Below are 17142 nucleotides of genomic sequence, written 5' to 3'. Positions count from 1 at the left end.
TCTATAAATTTGAGGGGAATGTAAAAGGCAGAAAATAAACATAAATGCGTTCCCTGTTTCATTACATGAAGGGTTTGAGGGGTCTTAAAGAATACTTATAGGGGCGCCTGCGTGGCTCAGTCGGTTGAGCGTCTGACTCAGGTCATGATCTCACAGCTCCTGGGTTCGAGCCCCACATCAGGATCTGTGCTGACAGCTCAGAGCCTGGAGGCTCTTCGGCTTCTGTGTCTCCCTCTCTCTCAGCCCCTCCCCCACTCACACTCTGTCTCTCTCTCTCTCAAAATAAATAAACATTAAAAAAATAAAAAAAAAGAATACTTATAGTAAAATAGAAACATGCATATGATACATTTAAAACAATCAGAATAGCTAATTACTTACATGTGACCGCAGGTCCAAAGTAGAGAAAACTAAACTGTAGCTAGATGGACTATGAGATCAGATATGGTTACTAAATTAGAAGTGTAGACTTTTTTTCCCTCTTAATTGTCTGGCACGGGAGGCAAACAAGGGAAATTTTATAAAGGATTCACATGACATTCATTCTCCATGAGGGGATAGCTGTTCACGTTTTTATGGCAGCAAAGCACAACGTCTGAGAAGAAATTTCTAGTGCAGAATGTCCTCTAGGTCAGAGTTACTACCCTGACTGGCCACCCTAGATCTCTCAGGAAGAGAGGAACCATCAGCACATTCAGAGGCCACAGCCCAACCCTCAAGGTTTCCAGTTCAGCTGGTCTGAGTGCGTAAGTATTTTGCAAAGCGTTGATGGGGGGTATTCAGGGATCTTAGTTTAGGTTTTTCCGACAAGCAGGCAGTGAGACAAGGATTTGAATGCAAAGTGTTTATGCGGGAGGTGAAGGAGGCACAGATAGGGTAGTGGAGAAATGAGACAACGGAGGAAAGGCAGCGAAAGTAGCACCTCGCCAAGCCCATTAGCCCAGTGGTCTAGCACAGCTCCATCCTGCTGGGGTAACAGTAACACAGAGTAGGACACATGCTTCTGAGAGTGAAGGAGCTGGGTGTTTATACACGAAGTGCCTAGCGGTCGTGGGTTGAGGGCTGCTCCCAGCAGACGGCAATTCCCTGGTGTCCCTAACCCTCACGACCCTCCTGGGAACAAGTGACCAAGGGTCATTCATCAACCCCACGACCCAGAGCTATATTCGCATCTTCCCTGTGCAACAGCATGGTTTACTTTATGCATACGTGGGGCTTCAGAGCCGGGCACAGAGGGATGGGTGTAAGATGGGAATGGACCGCTGCAGTCCCCGAACACCAGGCCCGGCCCACTGGCTGCGTCAGCTAACCTCATTTCTCTCCTGTGCAAATTAAGAAAATTGACTTGCCCTCTCTTCATTTATTACCACGGGACTTAAGACAAGACTTCATGTAACGACAGGGTGAAGCGTAACTAGGCAGTGCAGCTTAGGTAGAGCAAAGGACGTGGAGGAGAGCTACACCTGGCTCCACTCTGGCACATTCGCTGTGGGAACTTGGGCAGAATACATTCTGAGCCTTAGTTTCCTCATCCGTAAAATGGGAACAATGATAATATCTACTGGGCAGGGATGTTGTAAGAACCAGGGAAGGTAGAAACAGAGCCTCGTACTCTGCCAAGTAAATGATAAGTGCTGTTAAGGAAGGGAGAACTGTTGAACAAAAGGTTCTTTTGTAGGATAAAAGGTTCTTCATCTGTGACTTATACACAGGGATTCCTCAGTTCATGTTTCAATGGGAAGATAGAAGGTCTTGTCCGTGGTAACGTGCGGACAATGTCAGTTTAGGTCCGTCGTGTTTGTTCCCCCAGAGCCTTCCTCCAGGTAGCGCTCTCCCTGGTTTTTCTCCTTCGTTCTTCATCTTACATTCTCCTCTTGTCAGTGCAGCTTGCTCCACAGAGAGTCAGGGAATTGGCAAGACAGTCTGTGAGGATGAAAAACTTTGAGAGCGTCTTTCATATATCTTCCTTCCAGAAGGAATGTGGACAAGCCCAAGGAAGCTGGATCTGTGTAAATTAGCCCCATCCCACTCCCTGTGGGCCATTTTATTTTAAAATCTATTCAACAATCAATGCCATTAGCTCAACAGATGGCTTATTAATCTTCAGACCAACAGCCAGATTTTAAATTGCCTTCCATTTTGCAAACCCGTCTCTGAAGAAAAAAGTACATGAAATATAAAAGGAAAAAAAAATAGAATTTCAGTCCCAATCCCAGGGAGACCTACAATGTATTCATTTCAGGCCTGGTTTTTAAGGTCAGATTCGGCAAACTTTTGTCAGTCGGATGCTCGTATGTCTACAGGCAAAGAAAGTAAATGCATTGATTTGTTTTTGAAAATAGTGAGCAAAATGCAAAACATTTGTCAGCCAAAGAAAGCACACAGCTCCCCAACCTGATTAACTCAGTTGCCATTAGTGATAAGCATAAATATTTTCTCTGAACTTGGGGATAGCCTTGAAAATACATCTAATAATTTCCCTGGAAATCCCAAACTTAGGCCATCCCTAGACCAGATAACCGAAATACTTTGTTTTCGGTGATCTCACTATCTCTTTTCCTGGTGTTTTTAGGGGCCAATTCCCCACTGTATTACCACAATGTGCACAACACACACACACACACACACACACACACACACACACACACACACTTCTTAATTCACACTAGCTTCTGGTTCTATGTTAAATAAGTTAGAGCCATAAACAGAGGTGGGTTTTCTTTTACGGTCTCCCACCCATGATACCATGGGACTGTATATCCATACGTCTCATAGTCGCAAGATCATAATTTCCCTGAGTTGGCATTAGAGTCTTGGACCTTAAGGGGTGTCCCCTGCTTATTCACTTGGGGCATTTGGGGCCATCCATCTATGGGCAAATGTGGGATGAGGAATCCAGGTCTTTCTTTTCCCTAAGTTTCTATTTAGATTTGGATTTGGAAAAGGGTTGGGGAGGGCATTTACACATGTGTGGTTAAAGACTTGGCCTTTGGTTTGCTCTATCGGGGTCAGACCAGCCAACTTGATGAATCAGTGACATCACATTGGAAGCAAGACTGACAAGAGCTCTGGAATTGGAGACCATAGGGTTAAAGGCGGTGACTCCCCGCTCCCCCCTGCCCTCCGCCAGCAAGGCTGTATTTGACCACACAGGGTTTAGGCAGCAACTCAAGGAAACAAATGCTCATCAACCCTCCCTCCCCAGGAAGCTGCATCAAGATCATTTTCTCCATCTCTCCCCTGGGAAGCCAGATCATGCATAGTGTTGAGCATGTTATCTGGGGGTTGTTTGTGAAAGGAAAATTGATGACCTCAGTCTATCTTGGGGGAACAAGAAGCTTTTTAGAATCACAGATACTCTTCATTACAACTCTGTGACAATGTAGGAGCCGCGACTGCCTTCTGACTCCTCAGAGAAACTGCTACTGATTGCTGGGGCATCTTCGTGGTGTATATTGTTACATTGTTTTGTTTCTTTGAAGACTGGGGGATGGTTCATCAGGAGAGGCACTTGGTGCCCTGTGAAGGACACTGGGTGAAGAATATGGACACATGCACGCTAATGTCCACGTCTGAAGGGTTTCCATTTCAGCACCTGTCAAATCAGTGGGTGAGATCATCTCCAGAACTCTCCCAGCCCTGAAATTCTAGGAGTTTGCCTATTTCTAGTAACTTGAACATTTCATTAGGCAGAATTTTCCATTCTCTAGCTGTGCCAGATAGATGAGAAAACTTACTGAATGAATTGAAAGTCTCGAGCCAGTAAGGAAAACCTACCCACATCTCAGACTGCCTTATGCTTGTTGATGTCAGAACATGAATTATTGTGGGTAATCATCGAAGGACGTAAAAAAGAACAACACGTACCTGGCAGAATTTGTATACCAGTGCATTACAATTTGCCAAAGTGTTCTTGAAAGTTAAATCTTCCCTTACATAACTTTTTTATCACTTTCCTTAAAAATGTTCCAGTTGGGCTGGCACGTTTTATGATTTGCCTTGCTTCAGAGATAAGCACATTGTCAATGATTAGACACAACTTCCCAGGTACTTTTGAACTGCAAAGGTTGAGGTCGGGTGAGTGATAGCAAAGGAGAGGGTTGAGCACAGAAGCTGTCAATTAAAATATTTAAAAAGCAAGATGGTGTGTATGTGCCTCAGATGATAAGATGATAGTGCATTTCAAAAACCCTACAGTTCTAAAAGAGGTAGCTCTCCTTGTATATATACATTTACGAGAGTCCAGAAACTTTAGCATGCTGGGGTTGAAACTGACGCATGCATTTTGGGGCTTTTCCTGTACAGCCAGCCACGGGCCTCAAAAAGCCACTCACTGGCCTCGTTCACTGTTGGCCCAGCGGGGTGTAACATCCCTACAAGCGGATGGGAAGTGTGTTTCCTTCCAGTTCTGGTCACGAAGGGGCCTGATAGCCTGGTATCTGGTGTTGTTTTTGTTTTTGTTTTATTTAAAAAAAAATTTTTTTTAATGTTTATTTATTTTTGAGACAGAGAGAGACAGAGCATGAACGGGTGAGGGTCAGAGAGAGAGAGGGAGACACAGAATCTGAAACGGGCTCCAGGCTCTGAGCTGCCAGCACAGAGCCCGACGCGGGGCTTGAACTCACGAACCGCGAGATCATGACCTGAGCCGAAGTCGGACGCTTAGCCGACTGAGCCACCCAGGCTCCCCTGTTTTTGTTTTTTAAAGAATTAATTTTCTCCTCCAGTGGCTTAACTACTCCAATCACAGAAACCTAACTTAAAGTTGTTGTTTTAAAGCACTCACACTTATAGCCTGTTAGCTGAAAATCTATACACAGAATCTAGGCAGGGGAATGATTATTAACCTAGGGTGCACCTCTTAACTCTGTGTACACAGAGAACTACAAACCCAAATGTGGGAATTCAATGTTGCCACATCTGAACCAGCCTGCCACTGTGCTGCAACACTCTTCAGAGATTTTTTTTTTTATACGTACTCACACTTGACCAATGCAATCGGCCATTAGGAAAATAAACTCTTATTAGCAAGAAATATGAAAAGGCTATTTGGGAAGCAGCAACCTGAAGTGGATTCTGTGATTTGTGAAAGCTTTTCTAAAATGAATGTGACTCACCCACTCAAATAAACGCAATTAATTTTTTAAGGCTTATCCTTTGCAATGGCTGGACTTTCCTACTCTTTAGTTGGCGTGGGGTGGGGGGAAGGTGCATTCAGTTAGGCATCTCTCTGTGGTAGTACTTACAGAGATATATTATCATGTTGTCCTCCAGGGGGCGTTAAATCTTCAGCAAAGCTCCAATTCCTCTGGAAGGCGCTCAAACCCAGTTCGCAAAAGCAGACAGTCTGGCTTCTTTCTCACTGGGATGCAGAAGTACTGGGGCCCATATTCTGAATTTCACCTCTCAGACTTGTGGACTAGGTCTTGCATTTTTTTTTTTTTTTTTAGTAAGGCTAGGAGGGGTGTGACAATCCCATTGCCCCGGGGTATATGCCAGTGTGGCCTTGCCACATTGTTCTGAATGCTCTACTACAGGTATCAGAGTGGCTGACCCTCATGACCCATGTCAGGAACCTCTTAAGAGACTATTGATATGGACAGGAACTGTGGTGCTTTCCAAGGGCAGAAATGTGATTCCTGGAGGCCCAAAGTTAACCTAATGTGGGTTGGAGAAGGCTCTGTGGGTCAAAATTGCAAAGGACCCAACCTTCCTATTTAAGCCCTGCAAAAAGCCACTGTTGCTCATTACTGTGTTAATGAGACCATCACTTGGGAATCTGCAAGCCTCTTGGTCTGGGGAACCAGCAACTTCAACAGTAAAGTGAACGTAAAGCAATGCAGTACATTGGTTAAGAGGTCCGTGGGTTCTAAAATTGACTGGATTTCAGTATCTGCTGTACTTCTTATAAGGCCTAGTTTTCTGAATTAATTACTTACACTCTTGTGTCTCTGATACCTCATTCACAAAAGACTATCTCATAGGGTAATTACAAGGACTAATTAATACAACCCAAAGAAAGTACTTGGTGCGTTGTAAGTGCTCCATAAATTCTATTAGTCATTCTTACTCCGGAGTCCAGAATTGAGATCCCCATGATAGGGCTCCAGCTTTGTCTTGCACTTCTCCCCGACACAGATTCCTTCATCCCAAACACCACCCTGCATTTTTACCGCTTTCCTCCCCCTGCTTCATCTACCTTCCTTGCCTGTATCACCATCTGATGAGATCCCACCCAAGTTCCAAGGGTTATCTGTAATGGCACCTTAAAACCAAAACGAAAACCAAAAACCAAACCCACAATTCCCTGCTCCAAGAACTGAATTAGCTTTCTCCTATCTCAGAGCAGTTTAGGGACACAATATCTTGATATACTGGTACATACATCTGTCAAAACTTATGGAACTGTACCCTTAACATGGCCAATTTTCTGGCATGTAAATCATACCTCTCCAAACCAACCCAGCAGGAACATAATGAGAATGTCTCAGCCTTTGGAGAGAGGAACACTTGGTTCAAAGTCAAGTTCTAATACTTTCTACCTGGCACTTCGTTGGCCTTCTTTCACCTCAGTTTCCTCTTATGTAAATGGGGCAGTTGTTACATTCTCCTTTTGCAGTGAAGGTTTAGAGACTTAATGATGGTATAAAAATGCCTCGCACACTGTTGATGCTGTATTACAGTTAGGACTTTCCTTTTCAGCATAGCTATTTCTATGTTTGTCACCTACACCTGCCCACCAAAAGGTGATCTTCAGGACAGAATATGTGCTGTCCTTTTCTTGTCCATGTATCTGGCATAGAGTAAAAGCAGTGTGTTTAGCTAGATATAATATAATATAATATAATTAATATAACAGCTAAACACACCAACTTTTAGATAGCGAACATCTAGCGGCATCCCAGCTGAAGCCTCTGCAGGATGCCGGACTGTGTATTATCACTCGGGTTTGCTAAGGCTCAGTATTTTAAAGTCTGACAGACACTTTCCTTGGTCGATCATTCAGCTATGGCTTCCCCGTGTCCAGTAGGACTTAATAACACATCTTTCACTATATAATTCTTTAGGCTCATAAGGGTTGTCGATTTCTCTTGAAAGCAACGGAATGACTGTACTGTTTTCTGGACCAATAAGTCACTCTGTTTTCCATGGTTCAAAGTTAAGCTTTTATTTGGTTTTAAATTAAAAAAATAAATTTCATTATTAAATAGTGAGATGGATCTAACTTATGTCCAGATAGTAGCTTACTCAGGAATATACCACTGGGGGTACAATTAAGGGGTGGGACACCTAAACTAAAATTATCTGTTATGTTGTCATGTTTGTTAAAAGCTCGACAGTGGCATAATTCAAAAGAAAGGGAGATACAAAGTTTTAGATGTTTACAACGGATGGGAAAAGTAAACCACTTAATTCTATTGCAACTGCAAACGAATTTCTTTCTCGGTGCCAGTCTGTTTGGACGCTATACCACAGTGCTAATGTCATCGGGCTCATCTGCTTTCTTCTGCCTGCTGGGCAGGGATTTCAAGTATTCAAGGTGTCTCCGGGCATCCTCCTGATTTTGCCTCACGTAATACACCACATATGAGATCACCATGGTGAACCAGCCAAACATGGTGACCAGCATGGCATAATCGGTAGTCTTTTTGGGGAGGTTACAAAGGTCAGCATCATTGGCAGCATTGAGGAATGGTCTCCCGGCGTGCTCATCCAACACAGAAGTCTTACAGATCACATTGTGGGCTGTCTCGTGGTTGGATGCCATGCTCCTCAGAACTTGCTGGAGAGTACAGTCGCAGTGCCAGGGGTTGTTGGCGATTCTGGCCCTGGCCTTCAGGTTATTGAAGGCATTTTTGTGCACGCTTTGAATCCGGTTGTCAGACAAGTCCAGAGTCTGCAAAGTTTCCGCTACTCCTTTGAAAGCATGCTCATCGATAAACTCAATGCCGTTTTTGGACAAGTTGAGAACTCTTAGTTGATGGAGGTCCTTAAAAATCTCATTGGGGATAGATGTGATCTGATTGGAGTCCAGATACAATAAGACTGTTTCAGGAGGAAGATCTCTAGGTATTTCCTTGAGATTTGCATTGCTACAGGTGACATTTAAACCCCCAGAGGAAGAACAGAGACAGCCCTTGGGACACATACTGGCTGAATGAAAGCACAGTATCATAAGAACAAAACTTTGTAGGAGGAGACACATGGAGAGGGAACGGGTTAACCACAGGTCTACCAGATTCATGCTGGAATGTCAGCATAATCACAAGCCCATTCCTCATTCACTCCGACAAGCAAGCGTGGCAACGGTTCCAGCCTTGTCCACACTGCTGATTTCCTTCTTGCTTATTTCAAAAGGTTGCAGCTAACACATGTGTCTCTTCATTATTCCTGTCCTTGCTTGGGTACCTAAAGGAAAGGGAAGCAGAGACAATTAGCTTTTTTTGCAGAGAGAGCAATTAAAAGTGCTCTCAGGCGTCTGGCATTCTATGTGGGCAGGAGAGGTAATTTCCATTGATACCACTGGGAGATGTCTGCATAATGGGAGTCTCCTGCTCAAATCCCAGGTGCGTGGGGAAAGGTCTGTCAATAAATGACATTTCCGAATCATGCTGCCTTGTTTTTAGTTGTGCAGAATTACGGCAAACAGCCTAGAATTCTGTCATCTCTACATCCTGAACCCCTTCTAAATTATATAGCAATAAAATTTAATTATGCCTTTCCTCCTTTCTACAGTTGCAGATGCATGAATGCAGTTTAGACCTCCTCTTGAGCAGCAATGAGAAATAACACTGATATTTCATGGTTAATGACCATAGATAGCAATAATTGTCATGGCTCCTGAATGGATGCTCAATTGGAATATTTTCTCTAAAGAAACATCTTGCTTGAATTAAGAAATGAATAAATGCATTCCAACCTTTACAACAAAATGTTGCTAGGGACTGATAGAACAGAATCCCCAAAAGGGTTGTCTCCCTGATTCTCTCTGTTTTCTAAACAACCTATCCCGTCCCCAATAGGTCTTCAAATATGACACACACCTCCAAGACTTTTTAAAATATAAGGACTAAAAAATATTAGCCTCTAAGACTTTCCCAATAGCTTATTTTTTTCTTTCCAATCATTATATGTATATACTATTGCTGAAATGTATATATATACATATACATGATAAATTATATATATAATAAATTACATATATAATAAATACACAGTAAAACCTTGGATTGCAAGTGACTTGCTCTCCGAGTGTTCTGCAAGATGAACAAACATTTCTCATAAATTTTAACTTGATAAACGAGTGATGTCTTGCAATACCAGTGGTAAATGACACCGAATGTCACATGATCACAACGGAGGCAACGGTTCTTGAAATTCACTTTGATATACAAGTGCTTTGGATTACATGTATGTTTCCAGAATGAATTATGCTTGAAAACCAAGGTTTTACTGTATATATATAATATTGTTGGAAGGGGCTTCTGAAATGTAATTAAGTAATATTTTAATATTAAGTAATATAAGTAAGGATACAAGCTTACTCAGGAACAGAAATTAGAGTATTAAGTGAACCCTCCAAACTCTTTTCTCATATAGAGAGGACAGGCATCTTTGGGACCAGTTCACAGAGGAAGCGAGTGGATTTTGGAGAGATTATGTGATTCGCCCAAGGTTATAGCTCGTAGGTGGCAGAGACAGGACTCAGCCAAAGGCTTTATTCTGACTTATTAATCTCCTAACACTCTCTACTACCCCTACAATGCTCTCCCAACATTATCTGCTCTATAAAGACAGTTGGGATCAAGGAAGCATTGCTTGTTGTGACTTCTGATGCTGTTATGTCGAAGCTCAACCCCAAATTCAGTACCCCATGGAGCTCGATGTCTGATTTCAAAGTGTCCTCTCTCAGGATGTGAGAAACAAGGGGAATATTCCTTCCTCTTACCACAGTGAGTAATAAATGACTTTCTGCATGAGCAACAAATGAGTCTCTGCAAACTTATCTTTTCTAAAGATCCCAGATGGATAAATACAGGGGGAAATGACTCCAAATGTTACCAAACTCACAGAAGAGAAGATTAATGTGAGCTGAAAACATAATGAATGGGGTTGTTAATCATGGAAAAAATGAGATTAGCACTAGCAGAATGGAGTGGATGTGCTTTTGGAATCCTGAGTCCCTTAAATGCCAGAGAATGCTAAAGAAGGACCTCTAGGCTTACTGAGCCATCCATCAATAGCTCATTTCATTTGCAGTGAGTTTCCCTCCCTTCCATGTTTTCCTTGAAAACTGCATTGCACGACATTTGGGACTCTAGTGATTGTCTAGATGGGAGAGAGGAAAAAATAAGCAGGTGTGGAGGGGAGGGCATTCAGAGAGAAAGGAGGGTGGCAGAAGGATAAGATAAAGGATGTTAGGAGGAAGGCATGAGAAGGACACAGGAGATGGGGGACATGAACATGATTAGAGAACACGAAAAAAGTCTATGCGATCAACCAACCCCCATCAACTGAGGCTGTGCAACCAGCCTAAATCCTGCTGAAAGGTGGGAAGGCTTCTCTGGCAGACCCTCCACATCTCTCCAGAGACTGATTAAGAGTCTACCTGAAGAAAAGTGTTCACCAAGTTAGACCGTAAGTTCCATGAGGGCAGGGGCTTGTTTCCGCCTCATGCGGAAACAACAGCAAACAATTAAAAAGTGCAAAGTGCAATTAAAAAGTATACTGGCGTGTATCCCAGCTTTAATCCTTATTAGCAATGTGTTCCTGGGCAAGTTATTTAACCTCTCTAAGCCTTATTTTCCTTATCTTTGAATAGAAATGATAAAAGAACACAATTACAAAGTTGATTTGAGAATTATGTGGGATAATCCACATAAAGCATTTAACCCAATGTCTAATAGGTAGTAAGAGCTCCATACTTGTTAGCTATGGTTACTGCTATTATCCCAGATACGTTCCCAAATGCTAGCATAGTGCTTGACATGTAGTAAGGGCTATACAAACATCTATTGTATGAATGATCAAATAACATATTGAAGCATATAGCTTTATTTTTTCTTCCCTAAGATAATTATTTTTATTTTTAATATAAATATTGGCTCTTCCAATGTCTATTGGTTTTACATGTCAACATGGTGGTCTTTGGAAAAATCATGAGCGCAGGCTCCTAGCTGATGAAAGGAAGAATGGAGCTTTTCCAGTAGGCTTCTTGAGACTTAATCTTGGTTTCTCCAGGATGATCGGCCCAATGGTCATGGTAACAGACAAGAAATGATGAGAACACATCTTGAGTTTTCAACAACAGAATGAAATACCTCTTGAGATGGAATCCAATGAAATGGTTTCACCTTGAAACCTTGAAATGGTCCACCTATACACTGAATAGAACGCCTATTAGGAATACAAATACAGAGTATCTCTTGCATTCAGAGATGCTGGGCTCAAACCAAGTATTTCATTTTCTTCCTGTCATGTTGGAGAAGAGGGAAACAAAAGCTCTGGGACTGGCTAGATTACTTGGCTGCTATGACTCAGCCTCTAGTGCTCCCATGCTCAGCCAGGACAAAGTGACAAGAGATGCAAGGAGTAGAGAATTGAGCCCTTGGATGTCTAGGAAGCAGACAGCAGGGGCCAGAGTTATTGAGTCAAGGTCATCTTCAGCAGGGAAGATGGAAGAACGGCCTCTCCACTCTAATATGCCGAATTACTATTTTCCAAATCCAGCTTGACATTGTCTTAAATTGCTGGAGAGGTCAAAAGAGGTTCTTGGAAAAGAAAGACATGGGAGGTGTGCCTCACAGTGAAAAACATAGGTATTCTTCTGACATCAGCTACCACCCAGCAGAGTATAAAGCTAAGGAGCAGCTCAAAAACTTAAAACTCCCTCCTGCTCTATTTCCAGTCAGATCTACCCAAATATGCGAAGCAGCAAACACAATATCCTGCTAGAAAAAATAGAGTGTCTCCTTTCTAACTTCAGGAGGAGTATATAGAACACCAGAGAAGGGCTGGGGTCACACTGGTGATGGCAAGAATAGAAGCAGCATCACTGCCTGTCCTCCTGATAAGGAACAAGATCCAATAAAGGGACAGAGCAAATTAAACAGTGCCTTCTCTACCTCTTGACTCCCCCCTGCATTTCTCAACTCATCATACTACCCTATCTTCATTCCCTTTAAATATGTCTGGGGCAGTCAGGAAGCTACTGTATTTTTGGAATGTGGTATTTAGGTATGAGCTGTGCTCCCAAAGGGGGCTATTTTATCCCTGGACCCATGCCTTGCCCACATTTCCCCATCACATGGGTCTCCAAGGTCCAACAATTAATGCCCGGATTGGGTAGTAACTATCAAATGTTGTTTCCAGAAGAAAAAAAAAAAAGTGTATTTAGCAAACTGCCTGAGAAGACAGATCTTTCAGTGGTTGATTAACAACTCCATCTTGCTTCCTATTCCTTTCTTCTCATCATTAGGGGATAGATACTCAGGGACACTCAGGGCTTCAAACCCAAAGCTTTCATTAACTCTTCTAAGATCAGTGAGCACACCAATTCAAGAAGAAATAACAGACTGATTTCTCCCAATTTCTTTCCATGCAACACTGCTACCAACAAGGATTTGATTAAAGAGCACAATACAGCAACACAGGAAGGCCCTTTGATTCGGGGTAGGGGAGGTGGGTGGGTGGGTTCATTAATTTTCAAATTAATGAAAAAAGAAAAAAAAACCTCGTAAGTTTAAGTACTTAAAATTAAAACTTCCATAGGGCAAAAGTAAGACCATACACAAAGTGAAAGGGCAGATGCTAAAACAAAGGGTTGATTTCTTTAATATATAAGACATTCTTACCAAGGGATAAGAAACTGATCCAACAGAAAAATAGGACAGAAAAACAATATATACGAATGACCAAAAAAAAAACCCTATGAAAAGATCCTTGATCTCACTGACACAAGAATAAATTCAAGTGAAAGTACCTAACATCTTGGTTAAAATTAGGAAAACTAGGGTCAGTGTAAGTGTAAAAAACAAAGCACTCTCAAACTCTTGATGAGGGGATACTTGGGACACTCTTTTTGTACTAGCAATGTAGGAATATCTATTCAGATTTTAAAACATGAGAACAAGTTAGACTGACTTGTACTGATGTAAAGATCTCCAAAGATGACCTCAAAAAGCAGCTAGGAAAAAGGGGTTTATAGTATCATCCTGTTTGTGTAAAGTTTTAAAAAGAGGACACGAATGTGCAGCTATAGGTATATAACATATGTTTGCAAATGCATAGTTCGTTTCTGAAAGGATCTATATGGAAGGAAATGTATATGAAACTATTAATAGTGGTTAACTGAGGAGCAGAACTCAAGGGGCTGATGGGGAGAAAAGCAGTGGTCTTTTTATTTCATACCCTTCTAGTGGATTTAACTTTTTATGATACAAAGGTGTTTTTGTTTACATAAAATTTAAAAAAAATTAGTGCAAAAGGACCAGAACTTAACTGAAAAAAGAATCTGAACATAATGCCTCAGAAGACAACTTTTGAGCACCATGAAACAGTTGGACAATGGCGGCCAAGAGGGTTGGGTCAATAACAAGACGATAAAGTTTAAAAAGCTGAACGTGTTTCAACCTGAGAGACTGAATACACAAAGGGACAATGGTGAGACCACATATCAAAACAGAACTTCAACTCACAACCTGCTTAAACCAGCCCAGGAAGCCAAACTGCAGCCTCTGTAGCAATTGTCCCAACTCAGCCAGATCAGTAACTGCCAGCTTCCCTCATTTTCCCTCCTGCTTCCAATTTAGGGTTAACCAGGGAGAGCCAAATCTGCTCCCCTAAGCAACCACATAATGAGGTTCTGGGTCTAGTTAGCCTGCTTCCAGATTCCTCATGCCAAGAGCCACCAATCAGGGCACATCTGAAGCCTTTCATTTGTCCCACGATAAAGCTTTTACACTCCTTGCCTCCCCATGAGTCTCTGCCGAATGCGAGGGATCAGGGCTGGCTCCCTTGCTATAGAAAGCTTGGGGAAAATGGCCTCTGCTTGTTCTCATTTGGGTAGTTTTCATTTACGTCCACAAAGACTACAGTATGTGATATTTTCAATGTAATATTTCCAAAGTTAGCTTTATAACTTATAGAAATTATATAGGGATTTCTTTACATGCTCAGGTTTTCTATAAACTAAGTATTGGTTGCATAAAACATCAATGTGTATACTTCCTGACCAAAAAATGAGGGACAGTTGGGATCTGAATAATTCAGGTGAATGAACTATATAGATAATTTTGAGATGACGTTCACAGGTATGACACCTTACTTCGCATCTTCAGCATTGAGCTCTGCCATGAACTTTAGTTTTGCATTTCCACTCGCAACCACCTCTCACCAAAAGATTCCACCTGGGCTTCACAATGGGCATCCTTAAAAGTAAAATCACTTTCGCCCTTTATCCTCACCCAACTAACTACCTTCTACCATAAACTACCTATTCTTCCCTCCTGATTTCTTGGGAACCGTTTCCATTTTCATTCTCCCTGCCCGCTCTCTTATGCTTTGTGTCCCCTTTTTCTCTCTCCTGTTCAAAACACTATCCTCTTGCACCAAAAGGAAGCCAAAGCCTCCTTCCCAGCCTGCCTGTGTGCAGCTTCTGTTCTCCTTCCAATGTCAGGTGCAAGTAACACTTTGACCATGCATTTCCACTGGCCAAAAAGCTTTCACGAGCCCCTGTTGTTCATGGCAACCCTCCTTTTCCAATCCTATGTCCCACCACACTTACTCACACAGACACAGAAACCTGAGCTCAGGAAACAGAGATCCACAGTTAGAAAGCTGATGATGAAGAGCACTTCCTTCCACAAGCGTGAGATTTATCAGAGGTCATCCCAACCCTCTACAGCTTGGATTCGCTTTCCTGGTTTCAAATCCGACGATGAAGATCTGGCCCAGGAGTCATTCGGCTGGTTTATAACAAGCAACTATCATCATTTAGTTAAGGATATGAACTAATAAGGCCAACAAGTACAGGAGGAACTGAGGATCATTATATTTAGAAGGAGTTTAATCTGCTTGCAGACCCAATATGTCATAACAGGTTAAGCCAGGAAGCACCTGAAATCTCAAAATTCTTGCTTTTACAATTGAGGATATCGGTTTATTTTTGCTACCAGACCATGAGCTTTCAGAGGGTAGGGGTCAATGTCTTACTCATTTTTATATTCTTGCATCGCCCATAGTAAGAGTTTAATAAATATTTATTGAAATGAATTAGGATCCATCCTCATTTCATCATAAAACAGCTACTGTTCGCTTGGCATTTATTACATGCCAGGTATTTATTAAGTGATCAACTCATCTAACATGAGTAATGGATGGTGAAACTGAAGTTCTGATTAGGTTCCTAGTTAAATGGATATAGAATTCCAAAGTGAGGGCTCAAGGTGCCATGTGAAGGTTGGGTGACATGTTCTGTGAGTCTAACATCTCCTTGTCCACTTTGAGGGAAAAAGGTGTCAAGAGGCATCTATCTTATCACCTCCCCAAAGAGAGGAGAGAGTTATTAATAGGATTCCTGGAGCTGGGGTGGAGGTGCAGAATGTCCTAGCACAAGGTTGGCCATTGATTGGTGGTAGAGTTGGGTAATGTTTTGATGTTGGGGTGAGCCTGCACTCCCAGAGCTGTCAGACAAGGGATAGAAAACTACTCCCTATCGGTCAGATATGGCCACCCGAGGGAAGGAACTCCCCAGTGAAAAGTATCTTGGGTCCTTTCTCATGGTCCCATAGGATTCCCTGGTAGGGCCAAGGCATGTGAGCAACAAGAAACTGAAGGGCAGATGTTTGGATTCGGGGAATATAGCCATCTGGAATGTATCCACCACAGGGACCAGGGGAGTCATATTTCGGGGCATCATACAGGTGGGTAGGGGGCACAAAAGAGCTCCAGAAAGAAGCACCAAGCCCATCTCATTCTACCTTCCAATGAGCCTCTGAGGAGAGCAGCTGAAGCCCAGTTATGCTGATGGCTGGGGTGGGGTGAAAGGGCAGAGAGAAGAAACCGAGCTACCCACCATACCTTCTTTCCCTTTCCTTTATGCCTGAAACAAAGAAGAGAGGGGAATAGTTGAATATTAGATGAAATTCAGTGTATTGGCTAATCTCTTGAATTAGACGCTTACATAATCATATTCAACTTTTACTTTGGCTTAAGTCAATTGACTTTGTGACTTAAGGTAATGGTAGGACAATCCATTATCTGAGATTGGCACAGAATCACGGGGCTGACTGATGTGTTTCGTTCAGGGACTAGAGGAAGATGGTCACTTGCACAGAATAGAGATTAAAGGAGTGGCGAAAACAGAAAGTAAGTTGCCTTCTATTCTGGATACACATATGTCGCCTTGCAAAATCCTCAGGACAACCCTGAGCACTGGGGGAAGCGTTGCTGAAAAAGAAGACTAGCGAGATAGCAAGAGGGAGGGAGAAAAGGTGACACATGCTTCTGAAGGGGTTCAGAACAAGTCTCCCCAGAGAGCACCGCTCTGGCATGATGACTACTTTGAACTGAAGACGATCAAGTCCCAAAAGACTCAGGAAGAGCTTGGCACCTTCCCCTTAACTGCCTGGAAAAATTCAGACAGAGGGCCCAGTTCGGGAAGAACAGGATGGGCTAGAGGATGGCTGGAGGTCCGCAGAGCCTGTTGGTTCAGATTTCTTTCTGCATCCCATTGTCTCTGCATGGCACCACAGACATTTGTTTACTAACCGTTTGGTCTTCCCATCGTTCTGTGAGTTGGCTTCCTCCCCTTTGAAGCCTCCTATCCCTACCCCCTTCCCGTTAACTCAGAATGGCAAGCACACCTCAACTGCCTGTCAGGAAGCCTCTCATGGTCTTTGTGGGGCTCCCGCTCCATAATTAAAGTTTTTTTCTGTTAACCTGTTTTATGTCAATTTAATTAACAGACCAGCCAAACAAACCTAGAGATGTGGAGGAAAAAATTTCCTCCCTTACACCTCTAAACTGAAAGCTCTAACATGACACATTTGCCTTACGTTTGTGAACTACATTACATTAGATGCCGGCGGGGCAAGTCCATGGATATACTCTTATTTAATTATCTCTAAGCAGCCTTTTTAG

The 17142-nt window shown here is 42.5% G+C and overlaps 1 protein-coding gene across 4 annotated transcripts in view; it reads right to left on the bottom strand.

Annotated features, from left to right (window-relative positions):
* Positions 1-7147: 7147 nt before the first annotated feature.
* Positions 7148-17142, bottom strand: part of LRRC3B (leucine rich repeat containing 3B) — a 93874-nt gene continuing 83879 nt past the window's right edge. For all 4 annotated transcript variants that reach the window (XM_045436353.1, XM_045436351.1, XM_045436350.1 and 1 more), the window contains one exon: positions 7148-8409. In XM_045436353.1, the coding sequence (XP_045292309.1) occupies positions 7466-8245 (780 nt within the window). In that variant the 5' untranslated portion in view covers positions 8246-8409 and the 3' untranslated portion in view covers positions 7148-7465. The remainder of the gene's footprint in view (positions 8410-17142) is intronic.

This window comes from Leopardus geoffroyi, chromosome C2 (assembly GCF_018350155.1).
Source record: "Leopardus geoffroyi isolate Oge1 chromosome C2, O.geoffroyi_Oge1_pat1.0, whole genome shotgun sequence".
NCBI lineage: Eukaryota > Metazoa > Chordata > Mammalia > Carnivora > Felidae > Leopardus > Leopardus geoffroyi.
This window is presented reverse-complemented; position numbering and strand designations above follow the sequence as displayed.